The 27,579-nt window shown below is 37.1% G+C and overlaps 2 protein-coding genes across 3 annotated transcripts; both read right to left on the bottom strand.

Annotated features, from left to right (window-relative positions):
* Positions 1–696: 696 nt before the first annotated feature.
* LOC124630888 (SH3 domain-binding protein 5 homolog) lies at positions 697–26,964 on the bottom strand. 2 transcript variants are annotated; one of them, XM_047164927.1, is made up of 6 exons: positions 26,648–26,964; positions 21,554–21,616; positions 16,291–16,468; positions 4,056–4,174; positions 3,807–3,890; positions 697–3,716 (listed from the first exon to the last, which is right to left on the bottom strand). In XM_047164927.1, the coding sequence occupies exons 1-6, from the start codon at positions 26,714–26,716 to the stop codon at positions 2,802–2,804; spliced, it is 1,428 nt and encodes a 475-aa protein (XP_047020883.1). In that variant the 5' UTR covers positions 26,717–26,964; the 3' UTR covers positions 697–2,801. The 2 variants fall into 2 exon arrangements, with proteins under 2 accessions (XP_047020883.1, XP_047020884.1); XM_047164928.1 differs by lacking the exon at positions 26,648–26,964 and adding an exon at positions 21,871–21,995.
* On the bottom strand, positions 21,933–26,649 carry LOC124630887 (F-BAR domain only protein 2). The gene has a single exon (XM_047164926.1). It carries the CDS (start codon positions 26,584–26,586, stop codon positions 23,908–23,910), a length of 2,679 nt encoding a protein of 892 aa, XP_047020882.1. The 5' UTR covers positions 26,587–26,649; the 3' UTR covers positions 21,933–23,907.
* Positions 26,965–27,579: the final 615 nt, after the last annotated feature.

Here is a 27,579-nt window from a genome sequence, read left to right as displayed (position 1 = left end):
GGACCAATCTCTCAAGTACGAGGGCGCGGGTTCGATCCCAGGTCAGGCAAGTACCAATGCAACTTTTCTAAGTCTGTATGTACTTTCTAAGTATATCTTAGACACCATTGGCTGTGTTTCGGATGGCACGTTAAACTGTAGGTCCCGGCTGTCATTGAACATCCTTGGCAGTCGTTACGGGTAGTCAGAAGCCAGTAAGTCTGACACCAGTCTAACCAAGGGGTATCGGGTTGCCCGGGTAACTGGGTTGAGGAGGTCAGATAGGCAGTCGCTTCTTGTAAAGCACTGGTACTCAGCTGAATCCGGTTAGACTGGAAGCCGACCCCAACATGATTGGGAAAAAGGCTCGGAGGATGATGAACTTAGGAGAATCGGGCCCCAGGCTGTATCTCATGAACCGTGATAGTTAGAGGGTTGAAATTTTAACAGATGATGTATTTCTGTTGTTGCTATAATAACAAATACTGAAAACCTGAATACAATATTTTGGATGGCTCCCATACAACAAACGTAATTTTTTGCTCATTTTCTAAATAATGGTACTGAACCCTTTGTGCGCGATTCCGACTAGCACTTGTTTAGTAACCCTGTCTGGCATAATGCTGAACTGGACCTATATGTATTTGGCGCCACCTATTGTTGTTTTTGTACTTTTTATGGGAACAGCTCGTAAACAAATAAAACACCAATAATTTAGAACATTCATTTTATTGAAAACACGTAGAGTGGAATTTAAATTTGATTACGAACATACAGACTTCATTACTATGTGTACAACATTTATGTGAAAACTCTTGAAAGTGCGACACAATATTACCATAGGTGCTTTCCGTGATCAAACACATTATATTAGATTTTCTTCCAATTACAGATTGATAATGAGTATTTTTTACTTTTCCCGAAAGGATTCATATTTTTTAATTTCATTCTTTGTTAGAGACAATATTTTTTCGCTTACTGATTTATCGTGTTATCATTGTTTTTCACAACTTTAAAGAAGTAACTTAAAAGTATTCTTAAATGTAAGTAATTTTATTTCTAAACTTTCAAGTGACAATGGGACTTACATCACAACGCGTTAGTAAATCATAAGAAATAAAGAAAAGACTAAAATGTTAGTAATTAAAGCCATATTGGGATATTTGAAACCGCTTGGCAGTTTTCCAACATGTATATCAACCCATTGCCACGAGCTCACTCGGTATTCCGATTATAAATGCAACATGCTGATGTTTTAAACATATTTTTATTATTCTTAAACTTATGAGTATGTTAGTGAACCCTCATTGCGTTGTTTTATATAATTTTAATAAAAAACATATAAATATATATTAAGTTTTAGTTCTAAAACCGTCTTAAGTACCAACCTCATCCAGTCTTTGTTGTAAATTTATAAAAAGTGTTAATGAGAAATGAAGGCACTGTGAAAATGTCACATGTATTGAAATTATTAGAATTTAAAAGTTCAGACTACAGACGTAGGAGAAAAAGTAACGCATAAAGAACAAATTAAACAATTGAACAAATACTCAATATTTATCTAGACTCCTTAAAAAATATACCCTTTTCCAACACGCAAATTCCAATTTCATTCAATTTTGCACCAAATCTATCGATAAAAATGCTTTACAAAATATGTGAAACCTTGAAAACGTGACCTCGAAATTAGTTCTATGATGCTTTCGCATGTTCACTATCAATTCTTATCAGTAAGTAAGTAAACTTCTAACAAGGAAATGACACGAAGAAGTTTTTTATGACGAAAAATAAATAATTATTTGTGAGCGCTAGTCGGTGGACTGGTATGGCTCATTAGTGAAATTAAGTGTCGATTCTAATGTTAATAATATCATAAGCCCGTTAAAATATAATCAAACATATATCTCGATAATTTGCCTTAATTGCCCCAGGTGTATAGAATTAGATAAAGATTTCAATTTAATCTGACTGCACCCTATCGAGATGTTTGACCATTATTTTTGAAGATTATACTAATAGCGATTTTTGGGACTGTCGTTTTCGAAAACTTTAGAATATTTCTTAAGTAACAATACTGCTGAAGAATATGGATAAATCGTAAAAATGAATGAACAAACTAACCATTCTAACTAAGGTAACTGACTATTCATTCAAAACTGTTGAAGCATAAAGGTAATTTCTTAATGTTAGATTATATTTTACGAAACCGACAGTTCAAAATCGCTCAAAAATACATCGTAATCTAAGAACGTGTCTCAACAATGCCAGAATTTATATCAAAACGCTTACAATGTAATATTTCATTAGACAGTTTGATCACAAAATGAATGACAATGTGTTTATGTACGTGATCCGCTGGAAAAACACAAAATGCAGTATGATTTCACAAGAAATGAGCTTATGTGTACGTAAATACTTATATTTGAATACATCTGTGGGTGATAATTATCTTAATTGAGTATTTATTTTATCAGTATCCTTGCAAAGATAACAATTCTAGCATTGTCGGGAAAACTAAACAGTAACACAAAAACCAACTTTACGAATTTTTATTAACTTTTAAAGTTTACTAGAAAAACATCTAACGTTAAAAAATTGACATTCGATAGTGAAAGGTTGCATTGTGAGTTACAAACATTTTTTACCACACGATCATTAACTAGAACATAATAAAATTAAAGCATTTCACAAACAAAATGATCTTACGATTTTTTTTAAAGGCTGCACAACATTTGCAATTTTTATTATTATTAAAATAGTAAATAAATCCACAACCAATGAAAGAAATGATATAATCAACGATCGTGCGCGTGTCGTCATATTTAACTGTTGTCACTATCAGATACCGTGGAACTCGTCATTCTAATGACTGGGTTCTGATTAGAATCACTGGAGTCACACTCCACCATCAGGATTTCATCTGGAGTATCATTTCTGTCAGAATTGCTCTCTGTATACGTCCCAGTAGGGGACTTGTCTTCTATAACCGCTTTCAAGTATGATTCCCTATCCATCATATTGGTATCTCGAGCTAAAGCGAGTACATCTAAAGACATCATGCTTTTTGACTTTTCAGTCTTCGCAATCGGTGGGTTACTGTGTTCATACACAACGTCTTTGCTAATAGATTTAGTCCTGGTTAAGTTAGTGTCAGTTTTCCAGCTATCACTCGGTGGGTGACTGTATTTCCCCGAGTTAGTACTAGTTGACGGCGCACTAGAATTTCTTGGGGAGCTTGCGGTGAATTTAGACCTCTTCTGCTGGTTATTTTCCTTCATCATCAGCAACTGGTCTAGTTTGTTGATAGTCTCGTTCAGTTCCAGAGCCCATGCTTCATCAGTTTCTATGTCCTTCTCTATTGGCTTAGAAGCCAGTTCTCTGACTCTCATCCTCAGTTCTTGGAGACTGGAGTCTTCGTCTTTCTCATGTTCAGCTTTGGCAGCGTCCTCGTCATGGATGGCATCTCTTTCAGCTCCGACTCCTGGCTCTCTCGGCCCTACAGGAATACTGTCTTTATCTGGAGGATATTCTCCACGTCTTCTGTGAATTTCTTCAGAAATCTTCTCGAGGGCTTTGAGAGACTTGGAGTATCGGAACTTGGCGTCAGCTATGAGACGCTGTAGCTTCTCAATCTTTTCGTTCTGTGTTTGAAGTTGTTCGTCGCACAGTTTCTTCTCCTCGAAGTATACTCGCGATTTGATGATGTTGCGTTTTAGATTCTCTTCTAATTGGGTCACCTGAAGATTAAAACAATATTTGACGCCTAGTCAAGTATTTGCATATTTTTATATTATCTTGTTAACTAAAAGGAGAATGTAGTATGTTACCTTCTTCTCAGCTGCTATATATGCGGCCGCTTTCTTCTGATGCTCACGACCGCTCTCCGCCTTGCGTTTTTCAGCGTCCATAACCTGAAAAAGACCAAAGAACCGATCAGAAACCAAACATTTCTTTTAAAGATTTAAACATTCACATATTTTATTGGAGACCTGTTATGTCTTATACCAAGCTGTACCTTGCCACTTGGTGGTAAGAATGAAGACTAGATTAGCCTAAATGTAAGGGTACCAGCTCACCTTGATGATGGCATGGTTGAGCACCTCCTGCCAGTTGCTGTCGAACTGCCACTCATCCTGTTTGCTCACGAACCGCTGCTCAGCTAGCGTTACCGTCTCTTTTGCAGCAGCATGCAGCTCTGAAGCAAGGATAGATCATATTTGAGATAGAGCATGACCATGTGGCCAGAAGTTCAGAGGATCCCTACCGAACTAAAGACTTGTAATCATTTCAAAAGGTCATTTGCACACACAGGCAAGGAAATCATTTCCAGTATTTAAAATAGTATATGAACAGCTTTGAATAAGCATGGTAATGGCGATTAATTGATGTATGTCCTTATTCCCGTGTAGGGGTCAGCAGTGGGAAATAGTACAATATATTTTTTTTTTCACGACGAAACGCCATACTTAGATATGAAATCCAGTAGAACGTTTTACAAGGTCACTGAAAAAAATATATCACATACTAACACAGAGATATCTAATCACACGTGTTCAATAGGAATATTTTCGTACATCACGGATTATTCTGCAGTCAGTCAACAAAGAATAACATTAATAGACTAGCTATTTAAAATCATAAACAAATAATATTGCATTGATTAAGTCTAGACATGTGTGAGTAACTGCGTATTCTTATATCTAATCAATGGTAAAGGAAAACAAAGATTATTTAATTAAAATCTCTTCATTGAAGAGGCTACATGTGTAGGTAAATAACAATAGACATATCAAAGTTATTGTATTTTTGAACGTATAATTGTTAAGGGTACAATGGATCTGCCAAAATGTGGATGAGATTCATTTGAACGTCATCAAATGATGATATAGTTTTCCATTTATCGCTTTATTATGAAATTAAATATTAGCTAAAATACGGACATATGTATAACAGACATTTCTGTCAAAACTGGTAGACCACTTCCTTTTGCCGACTGTACAAATTTCAGCAACTTTTTCTGCTAAATTCCTTATGATATAAACATTTACTTGTTGGATATAAGAAATTATATAACTTAATGTAGGTATCAGCTATTTAATTTAAACGAAAAAAGACCTAATTTGTTTCAACTTGTATAATTATTATTGTGAGTGTGGTAGTGGGGTCATTTTTCTTCTACCGTTCCCTCTTCTTTTAATATAATAATTATTATTTCAGTACCTAATAGTCAATAGTATTTTCTATTATATATTATAATATGTGCAGATGTTGAATCTCGCAATAAGTGGGCGAAACGAGTGTTAAAATCATACATAATTGAATTAACTGATAACGCTGTTGATAAGCGATTTCCTGTGGGCTGTCATACACCGGTATTTACATATGTTCACAATATCATGAGATATTACAAACGTTTGTGTACTTTATGAGATTCAGCTGGTTTCATGATATACTCACTGAATTATATTATCAAAATGAAGATTTTAAATGAAATAATTAATGTCCTGCTGTAACTGGTAATACTGGTATACAGGTTTAAGTGAAATTTTACAAACAAGTTTAGTTACAAACTGTTTCTATTCCTTTTGTTCATACGTATAAAAGTCCTAAAAAGATGTTTTATAGGTCAGTGGGTCGTCTTAGGATAAGTATCTTATCTATCTATCACCCAATGTATTGGATACCACAGGATGACCAAGACGGGGTAGGCACCGGAAGAGGTAGTGGGACGACCTGGACCCTGATTGGTGGGAACACTTGAAAGATCGAGAGGTGTGAAGACGAAGTCTGGAAGCCTTTTCTTAGCAGTGGGACAGTTGAGGCTAAGAAAAAAATAAGTAGGTAACTATAAGTTTTACCTTGTTACGAAACAAAAATATCAATAAATCTTTAGTAGTCGAGTATCAGATGAATTGCCCAAACACATAGTTTATCAGATGTACAAAATAACAACATGATAGTTTGAGCCGCTTATCTCGACACGTGAGATTGTTAGCGAGAGAAATGGGTCACGAAGCCACTTGCAGAACTCGGCTAATTGTCGCTTTGTTGTGCTTTGTTTTACTGTCTAAACTTGTAGTGTAAGCTTCCTGTTAATATTTCCATGTTTATTGTATTTTGTTTTTCGTGTGGGGCCTATTTTCAATCATCATTTCAAATCTTTCAAAGAACTTAAATGGTGGTTTGACAAACTAATACAAAAGCTGTCAAAACGTCAAATACATTCTTCAGATAAAAATTATTTGGCGATGATTTTTCAATCACATCAAAAACAGGGTGCTACTTCCAACCGGTCCTTTTGAAAATCAATAGGGGAGAGGGGACTGTATCACGGAATCTCGAAGTTCAAAATGCCGAAGTACTGAAGCCATAAAGTACACAAGATCGATGCACGTGACTTAGAATGTACGCTACATCGAAGTACTGAATTGCGAATGTTCATGATACCGATGTACGGAATATCGAAAGTTTGTTATAGCGAAGTACGTGATTGCGATTGTTCTGAATCCCGATGTACGGAATATAGAAAGTTTGTGACACCGAAGTACCTAATATCGAAGGGTTTAAAATCACGGTATCTGCGGTAATTGGTAATATCAACCGGAAATGCTTTAAATATCGTATTTTGATCAATTTCCAGTAAAAAATGCATTGCTTTAATGTACTTGTGTTAAATCTACGAGATCTTATGTTGTTATTCCACGACTTTGTTTTCGATTTCTGTCGTGGTTCACATTTATTCATCATTATTTGCCGAGCCTTTCCCGTCGAGTCGTGGTGGCTTAGTGGGTAAAGGACCAACCTCAAGTATGAGGGCACGGGTTCGATCCCAGGTCAGGCAAGTACCAATGCAACTTTTCTAAGTTTGTATGTACTTTCTAAGTATTTCTTAGACACCATTGACTGTGTTTCGGATGGCACGTTAAACTGTAGGTCCCGGCTGTCAGTGAACATCCTTGGCAGTCGTTACGGGTAGTCAGAAGCCAGAAAGTCTGACACCAGTCTAACCAAGGGGTATCGGGTTGCCCGGGTTACTGGGTTGAGGAGGTCAGATAGGCAGTCGCTTCTTGTAAAGCACTGGTACTCAGCTGAATCCGGTTAGACTGGAAGCCGACCCCAACATGATTGGGAAAAGGCTCGGACGATGATGATTTGCCGAGCCTTTCCCAACAACCACCCACCCACCTTTTTTTTTTTTTTTTTTTTAGCGACGTAAAATCATCAAATGACCCCTCCCGCTGTGGGTTAGCAGCGGTGAGGGAGTGTCAGACTCTTACTGACTAAAATCGTCGTGTTCCGTCATAGGCCTTTTATGTACCAGGGCCGCGGTATCTCTTTCGAACAACCCGCAGCCCCGGCAGGCCTTGGCCCTGCTGGGCCCCGCTGGGGCCACCTAACCCACCTAACATTGTATTGAGGTCTGCATTATATTGCACCTAGCCTTTCCCCAACAACAATGTTGGGGTCGGTCTACGAGATCTTATGTTGTCGCTCCTTGTAAAACATTGATGCGCCCCTGGCCCCAATACAATGCTGAAAACAAAAAGTGTATATAATATAATAATGCAGACCTCAATACAATGTTAGGTGGGTGGGTGGTTGTTGGGAAAGGCTCGGCAAATAATGATGAATAAATGTGAACCACGACAGAAATCGAAAACAAAGTCGTGGAATAACAACATAAGATCTCGTAGATTTAACACAAGTACATTAAAGCAATGCATTTTTTACTGGAAATTGATCAAAATACGATATTTAAAGCATTTCCGGTTGATATTACCAATTACCGCAGATACCGTGATTTTAAACCCTTCGATATTAGGTACTTCGGTGTCACAAACTTTCTATATTCCGTACATCGGGATTCAGAACAATCGCAATCACGTACTTCGCTATAACAAACTTTCGATATTCCGTACATCGGTATCATGAACATTCGCAATTCAGTACTTCGATGTAGCGTACATTCTAAGTCACGTGCATCGATCTTGTGTACTTTATGGCTTCAGTACTTCGGCATTTTGAACTTCGAGATTCCGTGATACAGTCGGGGAGAGGGCTTATGTTCAGCTATGGACGTCCTACATATTTTAGTTAGAAGATTACACTAAATGACATACAATTAACAGTATTTTGCTTTCATCATAACTTTCTTCGTACTGAAAACGACTTGTAACTGTAAAAATATGGATTTATTTTTTGGGCTCAACTATCTTGACCAGCCAGTTACTATTTCAAGACACAAATAACATGATTCATGCACACAAATAGTATACAAACGAATCCTTTAACTGGCACAAAACATCGTCACAGAAACCGGTCGCACATCTACATAGGTAATGTTAATAATATGAGTGTATCTATGGTAATAATACGAGTATATATGAGTGTATCTTCTCTAAATATTGTCATCGCTAACAAAGTGCTATTTATAGTGGACACGTTAATACGGCGGGATTTAAGGTAGTTTTACAGTTAAAATTCATAGCAAGACAAACTACGTTATAGTTCGGCCATTCAGAGAATGCGTTCCTGACACGTCGCGATTGAACTGACGACGTAACTTTGCAATGGCGTTGCAGTTACGATAAAAATATTTTTGCTGGTTGTTTACCGTTTTAACAATTGAGGAGCATTAAAACAACATTATTATATCAATAATCAATGAATGTAGTTACGTCGTCAGTTCAATCGCGACGTGTCAGGAACGCATTCTCTGAATGGCCGAACTATAATTGCGAAGTACATGTGTAAAAGACACACAAATTCATAGATATGTGTGCGAATATTCGCCGGTGAAATAAAGAATACTACGCACCAAAATAAAAACGGAAAAGATTTTGCTTTAAAAAATCCAATACACAGACTACAAAACTAGAGCTACAAAACAGGAGTCTTAACTGCAAAGATTTCAATTTCAATCTTAATGAATTTTCTAATTACCGTAGTTAAATTATGAAGAGTCCACACCAGATAACTTAGTTCAGAATCAGATTCTTTTCAAAACCAACGTTTTTTTTAAAAAAAATAACGTTAGAATATAGAGTTAGTATCTAATAGGACTTTTTATTATTATTCTACTGTAGTATCTAATTGGGCGGTACCGCAATCGGCACTTAACCTTTACCAATTCATACGCAATGCGGTGTAAACCCAGCCTAACATACAAACACGTGCCATTAGCCACCGCGCCACGAACACTAATTAAAACGAATAGGATCACGTTACTAAACTGTTCGCTATATATATGAATATGATAATCCTGTTTCGTGTGGTCTGCTGTGCTAAATATTTTGCATATCAGCTTGATAGTTTTGTGATTATTTTTGCTATTATAACCTACACTAATACTGTAAAGAGAAAATATTTGATTGTTTGTTTGACATGAGTAGGCTCCGAAACTACATGACAGATTTCAAAAAAAATCTTCTACTGTTGGAAAGCTACATTTCGATTTGATCCCCAATAGGGAAGCTATATTTTATCCGAGTACGGGAAGAAGTTCCCTAAGAAAGCGGAAGAAACCGAGGGAAAACAGTTAGTCTAGCTGAAGAGTTTATTTGCTTATTAAATAAAGATACATAGACTAATCTCGGGAACTACTGTCAGAATTTGAAAAATATTTATCTCATTTATCGAGGAAAGCTTATGAGCTCCTTTCTAGTTTCCACGGGATACGGACGAAACCGCAGCCGCGAGCTAGTTTGAACTTTTGAGCATAATATTGTGGATTTTCTATGACGAATATGTCGCTATAATGTTGTTTACTCTACACATAAGCCAAGCCTCTCTCTTGGGATTAATATAACTCTCTATTAGTTTAACGAGTTTCCAGAATTTGATGAGCATTTTCAAATTAGGACGAACTCAATTTTATGCTTTACGTTAATTTAAATAACGTGAACTAATTAGAGAGGTAGGGAAGAAGGCTTGCTACACTGATCACAAAATAAACATGGGATAGGCATTGGCAAGAGCATAATGGCATGTTAAAATATATTACTATAGACCCAATGAGTATTATCATCAGCCTTTTTATCCTCCCACTGCAGGGCACACTTTTCATATAACTACATAGCAAGAAAGGGCATTGATTGACCAAATAAACAAAAAATACAAAGATTTCAACCTTATTGATAACAATCAATGGAATTCGGTAAACTATGCAGAATCGAAAATACTACGTCCAAGTAAATCAAGAACAATACGTTATAGTGTGAGAATTAGTTCAGGTATGCAAACAAACGTCAATTATGCTCTATGAATCAGCGATTATCTATGATTTGCTTTGTTATCTGTGTAATCGTGCACAGCTGTTGTCCATGTTTTATTTATAGATAGACTTTGGTTTTACTTATATGGTGACTGCATAGTAATGATATCTTTATCTTGATATTTAAAAGTTAAGTAAATTCTTGTATCTAGGGGTCTATCGCCGACATTGTATTTAAACGATTTTGATAAAATCCATTGAGGTAAGCGCTGTTTATCCAAAGAAACATCATCATCATCAACAGCCTTTCTTTCATCCCACTGATGGGCACAAGCCTCCTCTCACACAGAGAAGGATTGAGCGTTAATCACCACGCTTGCTCAATGCGAGTTCATCCAAAGAAACAAATATTTAATTTCGAAACAGAAAGACACAATCTGTTAAAACAATGCCATTTTGAAATGAATGAATTGAAAATAAATAATCTACCTATAAGATATCACAAAAAATAATTGTTCAATTGTTTGTGTGTTGTTTTGTTGTTGTCACATTTTATTTTTGTATTCAAATAACGTTAGAATCTCCTAAAACAATAACAGTAGTTATTATTTAACAACATTCTTCTCACAAATTCAAATAAGTAAGAACAATCACAAAATAATTCCGTCACCTTTTTAACGAAGCCTTGAGTGCTAAAAATAGTTTTTATGATTTTTTTTTTCCATCAAGGAAGGCTATAAAAAAGGTTTCGTTTAGAAACTGGTCGGTTAAAGGGAGGATCGGTCGGATTTCCGTTGTTGGGTATCTCCATTCATCCCCTTTCCTCCCTTAATAGGTATTTGTACTGCGAAATAAACATTTACTTTGGTAAAACTTTTTTGGTAATTTTTTTTTTGTTTCTTTTATTGTGGAAAATACTTTTTTAGATAATGTACAGTTACCGGCACGGATGTCGGGCTCTCGGCGGAAGAGTGGGGATCGCTTTGCGCACCCGTACGCATAAGGCAATAAGGCAGTAAATCGCTTGTGCGCAGGTGAAGGTCAGGGCCCGACATCCGTGCCGGTAACTGTAAGCTTGTTTCAGGCTTCCTTTCGGTTAATGAATTTTCTTTACTTCCACATAGAATTTCGCCATGGACTTTAGAATTTTTAAATATACCTAAGAAGCAATTTGTATTTTGCAATATATTTTAAATACATATTATGAATATTTGCATACATTTCGCAAAGCGTAGGTATTCAAAATTCCATGCAAAATTTCTACCCCTGCTGAACGGTTATTTGACTAACATTTCATCGTTATGATGAAATAACACCTATAAAAAGCAATTAATCATCCCTAAACCACCCACTTCAAATTAAACAGAGCACATTTCATATTTACCAAAGCAGATAAAATTCCAATTTACCCTACAAGCACATTAATCTACATTAGCTGGATGACCTTCACAGGGCAGGGTCAAACATGGACCCTCAAACGTTATCTAATATTCCGACCTTGACCTTGAGCCCGGATGGTAGGAAACCGGTCTGATAACAGTGCAAACGGTTTATGGCAATTTATCTATTGTTGCAACGATCAGAATGTTTGCTGTAGCAAATTGGACGAGTGTTGACTTTGATTTTCGCATTGTAACTGGGACACACACGATATGTGTATGTTGGTTCACTATTAATATATTCGCAAAGAAGTTATGATTATGGTAATATAAATGACTCTAAGGCCCGACCGGCATACCGTGTGTCGTTAAGTTACAAGTATTTCGCCTCAGAAAGAGCAATTTTCAATTTGTTTTCGGCGTACTTGGTTCGGGATTATCATAAAATGCCTCTAAAAAAGGCCTTCTCTTGTCTCTTCTAGTACTATACTTTTCCTCAGAGGTTTTTTGCAGAATTCAATTGATCGTATTTCACATCAAATTGACTTGAAAACGAAATACATGACAGATTTGATAAAATATGGTATTCCATTTACGTTATTGTATGAGTTACGTTACAATCTCATCGTGATCCAAGTTTTTTTTGGGTTGGCGCCAAAATTTGCTTAATAATTAGAGGTATTCGATAACATATCCCGGCCAACTTCTAAAGCAATTTCAGCGATTAAGTAATTGGTTGTTACTGTTATATGTATGTGAATAAGAGAAATTTAGTACTTTTTCAAGAAGTCCACGATACTCATTGCCATACCCGGGTACAGCCAAGGTATACACAAGCCAATATACAGGCAATCAAGGGACCCTAAGTATCATATGATTTCTAGAACTTTTTCAAAAGCAGTATCCCACATTTACCTAAAATTTTCATATGTTATCGCAAAATCACCTATGCATGCGGCCCACTCAGTAGAAACTATGAGAATATTCTCTGCTCCGCTTTAGTGGAGCATGGACCTTATCATCTACAGCAAATACTATTTAAAGTAGCAACAAATTGTAAACATAGCAAGGTCAGAACCGTGAACCAAATAACTAAGACACATAAGGATTCCAGCTAATTGTTATTTTCTTTGACAAAGAACTTAATAGGCATCATGTTATTCACACACAAAGTTAGGTAATATCATATTTGAGTTATTATATTTCTTACAGAACTAATTATATGTCTTGTCTTGTTATGTTATATGGAAAAGAGAGTTCTAGTTAATGAGCTGAGATATAAAAGTAATGAGCATGTTAACATACAATTTACCTTTTACGTATATTTCCGACAAGACCCTTTCCATAGCCCTGAGGGATTCAAATATATATGAAAGAGTAGAATTCCTACTTATTTCAGATTAATTTATTACTACACGTAATAAGGGGATATCTGATGACACATTTCAAAATGAATTACAATGGCAAAATCGAAGAAGCTAGAACAATCTTGTTGCATATACTTTTTCATATATACGTTATATACTTTATCTCGTTGCCTCGTTGGTCTAGCTGTCGCAAGTGTGGCTGCTGAGCACGAGGTCTCGGGTTCGATTCCCGAGTCGGGCCGAAATCGCTTTGTGGGTTTTAGAAGACTTTCACAAAGCAGCCCGGAGCCTGGAAGCTGGTGATTGATACACCCGTGCATCGGAGAGCACGTAAATGTCGGTCCTGCGCCTGATCTCTCGGTCTTCGGTCGTGTCGGATTGCCGTCCCATCGGGCTATGAGAGTTAAGGAATAGTGAGTGCACCTGTGTCTGCGCAAATGCTCGTGCACTATAATATGTCCTGCGTAGTTGGCTAATCTCCTTACATGAGAACAGCCACCGTAGCCGATAATCGGCTAGGAGGACATCATCATCATCATATACTTTATACTGTATACTTTTTCATAGTTGGCTATTTATTACCCATAAAAAATAAAACATTTTATTTATTTCAATGCGCTCTCAATAACACTAAAGATAAAGATACCAAGAGAGATCGAGAGTAGTATCAGGAAATTCACTTAAATTATATCAATCAATCAGAACGATCATTAATCATAGTAAAGATAAATTGAGCGATGTATTAACGCGTCATAAATAACACTTGCGACCTTTATGAGACCGGCTTGAACCTTAATTATGTTAATTGTGAGCAGTGTAAGCAGGGACAGCTTTTATATTGGTAGAACTGGAATATTTTGGAATGTTACATGCTTACATAATATGGATATCTAATAACCAGGTTTCATCTTGATAAGGCTGCCCACCCACGTCCGATTTCTAGTAGGGGAAGTAATCGGTGACCGATTTTTTGTAGCAGAAAAGACACACTGATAAATAACAATAGTGCAACGGAAACGCCCTGCAAAAAGTCGGTCAGAAAATCCTTGTCATAATGACCTACCTAAAATCTGACGTGGGCGGGAAACCTAAGCAGGTTAATTCCTGCAACATTCATGAAATTTCTATCTTAGATAGTAGAAATCTGTTAGCTATAGTAGTCAAATATTTTAAAACATCTTTAAATAAATTAAAGGTAGTATGTCCTTCAACGAGTGACAAGCTATATTTCATAGCTATAACTAAACATTGACCTTTTTCGTGACAGACATAATATGGAGGATGAAATGCTGATTATTTTAAGGTTGTATAAAAGTCATATAACTATTTATAGATGAAAAACAAATTAGCATTATGTGTACACAGCAAAAACATATTGAACATTTCTAAATACAAGCTGTTGATTTGCATCCGTGCCATATTCAAGGAGGTAATTATGCTAATGATTCTCGACCCAAATCAATAAAAAAATTGGTACGTAATTTTTTTTCTTTAATTTTTTTTCGGAATTCCGTAAATGTCATTTAGCCTTATTTAAACTTGGCGCGTATGTTACTGGCGTTAAAACCGTGCTGCACCCTCACACAAACGCAAACACAAAGCATACGCAACGATCACTCATAAATTTCATTCATAAAATTGGATTACTTCGGAAATACCACGACATTACAATGACAAAAAAAGCAGTGCATATTAGTTATTTCCCATCTACTGTAATTCCAATCGATTATTTACGTATTGTATGTCCTCCTCCTGAACTATGGCACAAATGCAAATCAACACCTTGTATAAGATACAGACATTCTGGGTTAAGCTCCCCGTTGTACATAAATTGTTTCCTTGTGTATTTAGTATGCAATAAAGAATTATAATAATAGACAGGTCTATTAAGATTAACTAAAAAGGTCTCAATAAACGCCAATAAACGTAGTAAAAGTAGACCAAAGAAGAGATTGGTAGGGGAAAAATAAATGAACCAAATAGTTTGTGAACGAGTGTACAGGTAAAGCCGGGTTTAAAATATGAACTGCAAAACTCACTAACTAGCTTACACCCAGTTCCTCTCTCTCATCTACCTTTAGTTACATAAAACCGAGAAGTGACCGCGCGAACGGAAATTACAAGCAACCGGACTCGAAGCACTGCTCGGAAATAAGAAAACTTTGACATAAGACAAACGACAATCTGTACTAATATTATATGTAACGAACGCTGAAGAGTTTGTTTGCTTGTTTGAACGCTCTAATCTCTTGAACTAGTGGTCCGATTTGAGAAACTCTTTCAGTGTCAGATAGCCCATTTATCGAGGAAGGCTATAGGCTACTCTTGATCAGGGTTCGTGCAGAATTTCCCCCGTGATGCGGGTGACACTGGCAGAAGCTAGTTAAATAAAACAATTCAGGTTAATAAAACTACGGACTAAACATTTTCCATTGGATTCAGAACTACTTAGAAGTTGGCATTAGAGACAAATGGCCGATATGTCGTATATTTTTCCGTCAGGAAGTCACAGAAAAGAATCTCGACGCGATAGTCTTTTGTAATAAAGTTTCCGGTTATGTCATCTCGCTGCCAAAAACATAATAAGTTTTACGGAGAATTTTGTCATTCATTGAGTAAATTATATTGAAAGGGTTGAGACTGTTTCTGTATAGTATAGGTAATGCTAATAGATAATAAAGCGTCTTTTAATATTACAAAGTAACAATTTCATATCACGGCATTTGCAATGAATTTAGTAGGTATAATTTTGATAATGACATTTTATCAAAAGGTCACATTTACCTAACAAGGTAAATGACATTTATATCAGGCAACAATGTCTATATGTTAATGTGTCAATTCTGCATCTAGAATTAGATATTAAATGAATTCCGAAGCGTCTTAATACTTTAGGAAAATTGTTCTGGATCGGCACATACAGGAACCTTTGATGTCTCTCATGTCCTCGATTCGATAATTCAATCCTATCCTCGAAACATTCAACTTTCCTAACTTCATGTCCACTAAAAAGTATTTCTGTTTCAGAAAACTTAAATCTGATATAGCTGTCGTTGAAAAATGGAGTTTTAGTATTCAGGCGCATGTACTTTTTTAATGGAAATTATCAATTACCCCTCCCGCTGTAGTTTAGCATCGTGACGGAGTGCGTGTCAGGCTCTTACTGACTAAAACCCATCATGTTCCTTCTTAAGCCCTTTCTGTACGAGGGCCGCGGTAACTATTTCGAAAAATCCCGCAGCCCCGGCAGGCTTTGGCCCTGGTGGCACCGCTGGGGCTTGCTGACTCTCCTTAAGGACAGCCGTATGTACTTCCAAACGAAGAAGAAACTACAAGAGATCGTGTCACTTACCACTAGCCCTTTGAAACTGGACAGCAGCCTTCTGGCACTCCTGTCTCGCTGTAGTGGCGACTCCCACAGCGTCGTAATAAGGCCTGGATTTGTCCACGCAGGTGCCCAGTCGCTTGGTCCACGCCTGCAGCCGCCGTGATGTCTCGTTCAGAAGCAGGTGGAAAGTCTTCATAGACTCCTGGGGATTAAATAAACAAATAAGCATTGTGACACCTTCACACATGGTCGGTTAGCCCCCATGGTAAGTTTAGCTATTTATAAGCTTGTATTATGGGTGCTAACACAGTGATAAACTACATATACTATACTATATACATATATGACACCCAGACCACAGTCAAAAAGGATGCTCATCACACAAATGTTGACCGTACCGGGAATCGAATACAGGACCAACAGTTGGACGGTACTGCACGGTGACCAGTGCGCGAGTTTGTGATTTTTTCAAATTTTATCGGTCTTTGACTACTGTCTATCATATTTTAAATCTAATCGTACGATCTGCATGGGTTCTATTCTGTATCTTCAATACCTATTGTATATTTGAATGCCAAACAATTTTGAAAGGATATAATTGTCCGATAACTTTCTAAATTGAATCAAATACTATTAGTTCAAATAATTTTCCTTTGTACAATATTCTATTATAACTGTTTCAAATATTGCGCGTTACATCACACTAGAGTCATGATGTGGTGTCATACTGCGGGGCCGCTGTAATTGACCTAATCTACGCGAGCTGCGCCCGCGCCGACCTCCGCCGTATCGCGTTGACGCACCTTGTGATAGTCGGCATTTGTTCTCTTGTTTGCTTACAACAGGTATTACATAAAGATATTTGAGTTATTTCTTTAGTTATATGCCTTTTTGTATGCGACATTTGAAGAAAGGTTAGTATTTCTCGGCCAGAGAAAATTGAGACCAGTGAACAATATTTTTATGAGCGTAAAAATGACAGCGTTTTAAACTGTTCTTTGTCAATTACAATATAATTCAAAATAGCTCGACAAATATACTCCATGTAAAGGCCCGAAATACCAACAGATTGGACTAGCAAGCGTTAGCGCCAGGAAGGATAAAAAATATCTACGCCGGTCATTGACATCTGTCATGACACCTGTGCCCATTTTAAACGGCTCTAGTCGACGCAACATTATAATGTCCTAATATAAAAAGGGGCGGAAACGACCGTAAAACTTCAACCGAAAACTGTCTAGAACTCAAAACACAATACTATATAAAAAAACTATTAACAAAACTGCATAGAGATCTGCAGTTCCTACGTATCGCCTTGAAATAGCTTTTTATTAAGTCAATTCATTGGCATTTGTGTTGCAGCAATATTTTTCTAGTATCTCCTTAATGGAGTTGATCAAACCAATATGGAGTATTGCGATCTTTATTCCTATGATACTACTGTATGATGTAAGCGACAGCTGGTGGACTAGAACTGCAATAACGTAAGTCTTAGAAAGATACATGTAACACAGATCGGTTGAAAGGTTGACTGACGAGCTCAGTTCAAATCAATTTACAACATTAGATTTGGGATATCGGAATTTGTGTTACATTTAATCTGAACGCAATCTATAGAAATCTGATTGTTATTATTAACAGTATCAATGATTCGTATCAATTAATAATAGATTTGAAACTGGTCTTACTTTTTAACCGACTTCCCAAAAAGGAGGAGGTTATCAATTCGGCCGGTATATTTTTTTTTTTTTTTTTTTTTTTCTATGTATGTACATCGATTACTCCGAGGTTTATAGACCGATTTACGTGATTCTTTTTTTGTTCGACTCGGAATAGCTGCCAGTTGGTCCCATAGTCATCAGGTCAGGATCTGATGATGTAAACCCTGAGAAATCGAGGGCAACCTTCGAAAGTTGTAGGCATACATAGGGTAAAAACTTGACACTCAGGTGTACGCCTAAAAGCACTATTCAACAGTGAAGATTTGGAGCTGATCTGATGATGGAAACCAGAGAGGGTCGAGGGAACTCGACAACTGAATATGTAAACTACCTCGTGTTTGGGCTTAAATTATTTGTATTGACAAGACCTTTGCAACAGTGAAGGTTTGGAGCTGACCTGATGATGGAGACCAGAGAAAGTCGAGGGAACTCGACAACTGAATATGTAAAATACCTCGTATTTGGACTTATATTCTTTGTATTGATGAGAACTTCCCACTTGTATGGATAGTGACAACTATTCGTATCACTGAAAAGCTTTAAATAAAAAACTTTTTTACAAAAAAATTAAACCGACTTCCCAAGACACTAAAAAGCAAAAAAAAAAACTATTTTTAGGTGCATCGGCCTAGAAGTCGGTGGCAAAATTAACTTAGTAACATCCATAAGACACCGACTTCTAGGCCGATGCACCTAAAAATAGTTTTTTTTTTGCTTTTTAGTGTCTTGGGAAGTCGGTTTAATTTTTTTGTAAAAAAGTTTTTTCTAATCGGTCACCAAACATAATCAGCAGATATAACCTCTGCATTGAACTTAAATACAACAATCACTGCGATAATCGTACTACTAACTTTGAAAGACAAAAAAACAGTTAAAACCCAAGTTAAAGTTAACAAGAACCCTGCAAAAACAAAGCCTAGTTAACGGGCCCACGTTCCGAACTACGAAGTGGAACGCACATAACTGGATTTTGTTTCATCTTGTTTGTCACGCGAGACGAGCTCCTGTAGTAGCCAGGAGAACAATGCGATTATTATATACTTCACTGACTGTGGAACTTGAGAGATGTCTTCAGAAACCAAGATGGGAGATGAGAAGAAAGCAGACAAGACTGCTGACATTAACTTACTGACCTTTGCAGTGAATGCAATAAGAATTGGAGTAGGTAAACGAGGGAACCATTCGAAAAAGAGAGGATCTTTTTTATATATGGCCAATAAACTAGGCTGTTAATCCTTTGACGAAACGCTTAGGCTATACATATCGATGGTTGGTTCCTACCAAGAGTAAATCATGAGAATGGCAAGCTCCTTCGCTACTTGGTCCCGATCCTTGAAAGAATACAGTTAAGTATTTAAACAGTAGAGCGGTATTCAAGCCTACAGACGTCCTCAACCCAGTGAGGAATGAATGCCACTTCAAACATAAAAGACACCATCTAAACGTAAGACGCCTTGAGAAAATCGATTTTCTCCGAGTAAATTAATAAAGACTACCGCCTGAGTTCCGTTTCATTTACCAAACTGTAACGGGGACATTGGAGATATTTTAGGAAGTCGTTACAATCGATTCGGAAGTTGGTTTATGAATTTTAATGTCCAATGTTCACCGACCGGTGGTGGATGGTGAATTTATCTAGCGGAACGAAACCGCAGCCAAATCTCTTTTTGAAGTTTTTTTACGGGACAAATAAATGTTCCGAGAAGGTTTAATAACAACGTTATATAAGGAAAGATTGTACATTTTCTACTTCGCAGGTATTTCATATTACGACGACCCAAAAAATCTGGGAATTCAATTTAGCGGAGATATGAAGAGTAAATTGAGTTACCGACGGTATCTAACATTCGTCGCGAGGCCGATCTAAAATTGGATGAAAGGGCCTCTCTTGTGAGGCTTCAAGCAAGTTGCCCGTGAAACATTCTGAGGTGACTTGGCAGAAACTTATGCTAATACATCATGGGTATCAGTTACATGTTAGAAAGGTGTTACATCAAAAAACACGGTATAGAGAGTATGTATGTAAATTGTGCGAGATGTAACATTGTATGTGTTACTTAAAATCATTGCCGTGTACATGTTCTATAAGGAAAAGGCAACTATCTACAGACTTGTCTTCTCTTATAAATAAACAAATGACGACTTTTCACCACATCAATCATGCCCTCCAATTTTTCAATATCAACCTGTTTCCCCAAAAACATCCCCGAATAAAACATTTGTCCAGATGCACATTAGAAATCTCGCATAAAAGCATTTTCGTCTGCGACTGCACAACACAATCAATCATTTCAGACGCGACCTGCTTTTAGAAATACAACAGTCCATGGAAAACATCCCCACTTAGCATTGTGAGAAAGAGCTTCGAAAATACCTTGTTTTGGTCATAAATCATTAATATCTTTTATCTAGGGCAGGTATACTTAGGCAAATTGTGTCGCTGCATCGGTTTTATTAAGATTGCCATTTCTTTTATTGACTGCGATAACGTGGTAGCATGATTTAATGGTTTTTAGGTGTTTATTTATTTATTGCACGTAAATAAACTTTTACATTGAGATTTTTATGTATTTTGGAATAGGACTGAGTTTTGGTTAATTAAATCGCATTTTCATAAGATTCACTTTCTATGCTATTAAGCTACGCTATTAAATACCTCGACCACACGGGCTATATTTTTGAGGCCTAAAGAAACACTTATTTATTTATTTACTTGGAAAACATAGCTTCCCAAATTACAACGCCAACGTAAATAAGTAAATGTTACAGGAAAAGTGCTTAATCTTTCACAAAGAGCACGTCCTTTCACGGACTCACATTTCCGCATACGTTCTATTCAAGATAAAAACCCGGAAACCCGCCTTTACACAAATCGATAATTAAATATCCTGGTGGAACAGGCGCTGTTCATTAATACAGTACATTCTGCAAAGAATTACTATTTAACACGAGACCAAAATGGGATCATTAGGTCACACTAAGTTGCCAAGTAAAAATACTATCACAACATTTTTCAACGTAGCGACAAGAAAAAGAAAAATTGAGCCAAGTTGGAAAAACTACAATATTTAAGTATTCCATTTTTCGTTCATTTTTATGCGCTCCAAAAATATGTTCCGGCAAAAATGCTTGATACATTTTATTTCCCATGGGGTCCAACTTTGTAGTGTATTTTTTGAGGGAATAAGAAAAGACCTTAATGGAATATTTCTTTAAAAATACTATACTGTGTGACATTGGTACATTAAACTGCTAGGTTAATTATACATCGTAGTTAAATTAACCCAGTTTGAAAACGACTTTGTGGCCGCCACGAAAAACTACCTACCGTCATGGTTTCTACTGTTTGTAAAACGTTTAATAATGTATGGTTTGGCGCAACTGTATTTTATGCAATTACCTTGCGCCATGCACGCTGGCCATCCGTCTTTTAACGTGTTCAATTAAGACGAGCGTCTTTTTGCACAGCGCGAATTGGGTCATTGTTTCAGCCATATTCTTATTATTATATCATTTCATAGTCTTACTATTCTTAGTACTAAAGTAATGATAAAGTGAGCACTCACATCTAGCTCAAGTTCCAGCTTATTGATCTCGTCTGTGGCGGCATTGAGCTTCTCCAACTCCACCTGAAAATGTTTGAAGAACTTGAGACAGTCGCACGGCACGCGCACTTGGTACTCCCAAACGAATGGCAACAGCAAGCAACATGTAGAGACGGGAAACATCCGAGACATTACTAGATTCATCAGTCTTTATCACTAAACTAAGTTATCGCTAATGTCTAGATAAAAGACACACTATCACACTTTATCTAACCGTACCTTATATGACGAACGTTTCCTGTCCCTACAAAAAAAAGCGAACTAAAAGTATTACTTACATAGTTTACGCCCATTTTATTATCAAGTACTTTTGTGTTGGCAACACTAATAAAATAACTAATTAAATGCTAAATTACATTTTATTTAAAATTAACATAGTTACATTATAATTAGAATCATACATGCGATAAATTTTACGTTACAAAAATATTTTATTACGCATTTAGCAAAATTTGTTATCTAATTTTTATAAAAAGAAAGAGATTTTTAATACGTTTTTTTTTTTAAATAAACTCAGCCGAATAGCTACGCACCTTTATAATGTGTAAAGAATAATAGTTTGTGATACATAATCATAAAATAATACTTAATTATGAGACATAATATATTAATGGAATGGTTCAGTTGTAGGTACTATTATATGGTTTGACCTTTATTTATATTTAAATAAAAGTATTTTATGAACACTTAACTTTTGGTAAAGTTAGTCGCTTAGCTATTTTCGTAACTCATATTAGGCCGCTGGGATAAAGGATATTATATAAAATTACAATATGAGATTACATAGTAAATGAGTTAAAATTAAATGATTACTCTCAAAGAAAAAAATAATAAAACAATTTTCATAACAACAAAAAAAACATCTCCGGTGGTTGTCTAAATGCTGACTAAAACACAACATCAACATAAATTGAATTTCGCGTTGAAATGATAAAACAATGACAATACAGTATGCTACTCCGAGATTCAATGAATCTTACTTGCAACAATAATGTAATAATATTCATTAGAAAACGTTACATTTACTCATGAAAATTAGTTCCGTTTATGTGACATTTGACAACATGTTGATTATTTTAGTGCGTACGAGTGTACAAGTTAAGAAAATATAGTCAGGTTTCATAATAGAATAGAATTTAAGTAGTCCCTGCTTAGTCAGGATTAAGTAATTTGAATTTTTGTTTTTAAGTTTTATAATATGAAAACATTAACATAAGCTGACTGGGCTATTAGTGGCCATATTAGGGTCATGAAACCCTATAGGGTGTTCACAGTAAAAGTTATAAGAAAAAACTTTTTTGACCTAATTTTTAAGTGAATGCAAGGTGAATTAAATATGATAAGCGGTATGATTTATATGGTCATTAGTGTCAAACCTCACATAAATGAAACAATTAATTATAATAATTATTCATAGCAGTGATTGTGGCCTTCCAAAGTTCTCAATTGTTGCAATACTTAGGCCTCTACAAAAATAAAACAGGCAATATCTAAAACAATTGTACAAACAAAAAAGGTATTTAAAGTTTTTGTTTAAATACACATTTGTTTGTTAACTCTAAAGAGAAATTATCATTTATTGACCTCAGAATAATTGTTAAAAACATTAATTTAAGTGATAATAATTTCAAATACAACACATCCAAGTCATATGATATAGTATTGCTTTAAAGCTTTTATATCATGGGGTTATACAACTACCAAATCAAAGGTTTAAATACTCATTAAATCTGCTCAGCAGTGAAAACCAAAAACAATAAAATTGTTATATTTTTTGTCACAATGATGTGATACTTTAAGCAGCCTACCTATGGGGATTCACAGTTTATCAATTTTATAATATTTGTGCTGCTTCAAAGAGTTTTATGAAAAAAGATCGTATTTCCAATCAATATAAAATGTGATGCATCTTTTATAAAATATAGGCTGAGTACCCGCTTACAGTAACGTGAACAAAGGTATGTGTCCATTGTGTGTACTAGTGCAACAGTCAAGTACTCGTGTACATTTACAAAATACAGTATAAAATGGCACATTAACTATTCTGAAAAATAAGTTAGTACATGTGAAACATATCCCTAATCAATAAGTAATACAATTTTCAAATTAACAACTAACAATTTAACTCGAAAATTGACAAACAATGTTGTGATACATTATTGTAAATTATTTTTTTTGTGGACAGGAAACAGTCCTATAAGGTACCAAAACATACACATAAAATGTAGTAAGAAACCTACGCATCCCATACACACTGAATATACGACAACAAGATCTATATACAAACATGTGTATTCATAAGTGTTTTGGACCAATCAGTTCAAATCACTATCACAAATGTATTTGCCGGAGACGAAGCGGCGCTTGACGAGCGACAGCCGGTAGCCGCTGCCTATTAACTCGAACTCAATGCCGGAGAGGGTCGCGCCCTCGCAGTTGAACTGCGCCGAAATCGTGGCTTTGCTCGAAGGGCCCTTAGCGAGCTCGAAGCGCGCCTTCAGCGAGCCCACGCCCCGGTCCTCCGAGTGCTGCGACAGCTCCGTGAAGCGCCACATCGCCTGCTCGCTCTCGCCGCTCCACGCCGTCTTGGGCATCGCGATCACGTTCTTGACGGCCCCGTTCATAGGCACGCACACAGACACGTTCAGCAGTGGAGACGGCGGACTCATAGCGTGCAGATTGTATTTGTAGTCCACCTTCAAGTCAGTATGATCCTGCTCACATTTCCAATAAGATACCATTTGGAGGGGACATGACGCAGCACCTGTTTTCGGCCGTATTTGGTATTTCAGTATGTCCACATTGAAGTACTGCGCTGTCGGATTCTTTTCCGACTGCCGTTTGAGGAGAGATGTTAGAGCAGGCATGTTGAACTCGACTACCGTGTTATCGCGCGTCGACATCATCGCGTTAATACTAATCAATTGTTTATTAGGTAGGACATTGTCCAATCTGTGTATGTTTTTCAGTCTAAAACATAATTTAGCTGGGTTCGGGTTGTTAGCCAATACGCCTACGATACCAGTGGGAAAGGAGAGCATCATGTCTCCTGACATTTTAACTTGGCACTTGGACTCTTCCGTACCACGGAAGTACGAGTGAATAATCTCGTGGAACGCGACAGCTAGCGGTATTGTATCCGCCATGCCGATTGTGAGGGGGGAAGGACCTCGTGACCCCGACGAGCCTGCAGCGCGGAAATCACCTTCAGAACGCCTCGAGGGAGGTCGAGGGAGCGAGATAGACGACATCGTAGGCGTCGAAGTTCGAACAGTAGAACCCATCTCACCCACTTCAGAAAACAGATCTCCAACATCAGCGTTGGAGACAGGAGTAGGGCTCTCGAGTAAATGTGACTGATTGCCCTGAAGAGGAGCATAGGGATTGGAGACATTGCCGTGCGGCGACGCGGGGTTACTCACTGTGGGACTTTGGAAGAAGTTCAAGTCTAATAGATCACTGCTTGCTTTACTGGTGTTTGCGTTTGAGCCACGCCTTGTTGTTGTACCAATTTTATACAGGGAGATGTTTTCCACTGTAGCTCTAAGCTCATCCACACTAGCTGATATGGGGTTACAACCATTGCTTATGGGTTTAATTTCAACATGGATTTTCTGTTCCCTCTCTTCCTCCGAATCTGAATCTGTAGAGGAATACACACTCCCTTTCTCATCTTTGGGTCTAATGCAATAACCTTCCTCGTCAACTTCTGGGGAGTTCATTAAATCATCTTTAGCTTGTACCTCTTCCTCTTTTTCCTCTAAATCAGACTTTTCACCAGGATTAGAGTTTTCTGATATCTCATCTTTCTTCTTTTTGGTCTTTTTCAGCTTAGGCTTAGTTCTCCTACTACGCAAGAACCATTTGGATTCTCTGAGAGTAGTGCGGCCCATATTGTCATCCTTATCAGGTACCACTGGGGTAGCTGGTGTTCCACTGGGGCTGGATGGTGCAGAGCATGGTGCCGCACCCTCAATACTTCCACTGGGTTCCTCCTTATTCTGGAAATTAGGTGTAAACAAATTCAAAAGTGAGGTAGTTCTCCTTGAAGTCTTAGTAGCAAATGATGGCTCCTTCTTTGGTGCCTTAGCTGGCTGGGGAGGTTTGTGTGATCCATTTGAGACAGTTGATATCTGGTCAGCCTCTGATATAGAGTTGTTAGCTGACCCTGGCTTAGGTAATGAAAGAGGTAGTTCAACTAAAACTGCCTTCTCTATAGCATTGTATTTCTCTATGAGAAACTGTTCTAGCAGTTTTTCCGCAGTTAATTCCAGGCATTGGTGTTTGAAGTCCCTGTGCACTTGTCCCATGAGGTCATGGTTGTTCTGTATGATGTCTGCATAAGAGTTAACAAACTGTTTCATTTGTTTTAGATGTGCTTCCTCCACATCCTGGAAGTGTTTACATGACTGGGTCATTTTCTTCTCAAAATCTTGTTTCACTAGATTGTACTTCTCAGCTAATTGTTTATAGTCTTCATGGAGCTTCTTAATCTTAACCTCAGCCTTTTCAATATCTTTAGTAGATGCATTGTCTTTCCTCAGTTTCTCTAACTCAGCAGACTTGGTTGTGTACACATCTTTAGCCTTCTGCAAAGCCTGTTTAGTGTTCTGTATCAGCAACACTACCTCTAACGTGTTGGACTCAGAGTCCTTGACGGCCTTGTGCTTCTTGTGAAGCTCCTCAGCATACCTAGCTACATCTTTGACCAGTTCACTTAACTTCTGGAACATGTGTTGATGTAAGTTGGACAGTTTCTCGGCGGAACATTTCAACACGCCCCAGAAGGGCGCAAACGTTCCCTGCGCGCAGTTACTATTCGCCTGTTTCGCTAATTTAGCTAATGATTTAGAATTCGTCTCTTCTATATTCGATCTCTCCCTAAGGTACTCTGAGAGCTCTTTGCTGGCGATCAGTCCGTATTTCATGTTTTGATATAATATATCGTATCCATTGTGCTCGTTGGCGAAATAATCCACAAAGTTGACACTCATCTTTGCAGTTACAAGGGCCTACCATAACAGTTACTCAGTACATTATTTTTCACTCACTGACCTGTATTCTAGGGTCGAGCTCAGTATCACCATTGTCGTCGGCCGGGATCGTGAATGAGGACTCTTCCATTGTAGTTAGTACTTAGGACTAGGAAGCCACCCAATCACCTAAATTACATCACCGACACAATAGCGTATAGCGTCACCTTCACTCCTTACTAAAACACACAACTGGTATTGATTGAAAACATCACAGGGTTATTTAATTTAATCTTTTAACACTGATTATTGCTCCGCGTTACGTGTTTAATTTAGCAAAATAAATAATAAAATAAGAATTTTTCATTCAAGATGACGTCCACCTTCGTGACGTCAAATCATAACAATCACAGAACATATATACCCTAAAGGGAAGAATAACGACTCCGTACAAATTTTATGAGGAAATTTTTCCTTACCGGCCGGCGCCATCTATATTCCGCCCACGAAAACTAGAGAGTAGAAGCTAGGGCGGGAGTTTCAAACTACAGTATATTCTATAGGTCATTTTTATTGCATTTTATGCACAAGTACAGGGGCCCGATTCTCCTAAGTTAATAATGTTAAAATCGAATAGAAATTGAATCGCAATATGATCGCAGTAGCAGTTTTAACCATATCGGGCATTCTGCTACTAATATAAGACCAATCGTATTCCAACGACATTCGATTGGTTTGCGATTGGTCTGCTATTTTGGTGATTTTGGTCTATACGGTAGTTTGCTCTACAATCATATTGCAATCGTAAATCATTTGCAGACAAAATGATTCATTATTGAATGACAGAAAAGGATAAAAACGTTTATTTCAAAGAAAAAATAGCGGAATGCCACATATGCTTCAATCGTAATTGAGTCGGGATTGAATCTCAGTCGAATGTGAATCGACTCGACTGAATCGTAAAATTAGGAGAATCGGGCCCCAGTGCGTTCGTCGATTATGGCTGAGCAAGAT

Source organism: Helicoverpa zea, chromosome 6, assembly GCF_022581195.2.
Source record: "Helicoverpa zea isolate HzStark_Cry1AcR chromosome 6, ilHelZeax1.1, whole genome shotgun sequence".
NCBI lineage: Eukaryota > Metazoa > Arthropoda > Insecta > Lepidoptera > Noctuidae > Helicoverpa > Helicoverpa zea.
The sequence above is the reverse complement of the archived record's forward strand: the minus strand, read 5'-3'. Positions and strand labels throughout refer to the sequence as shown.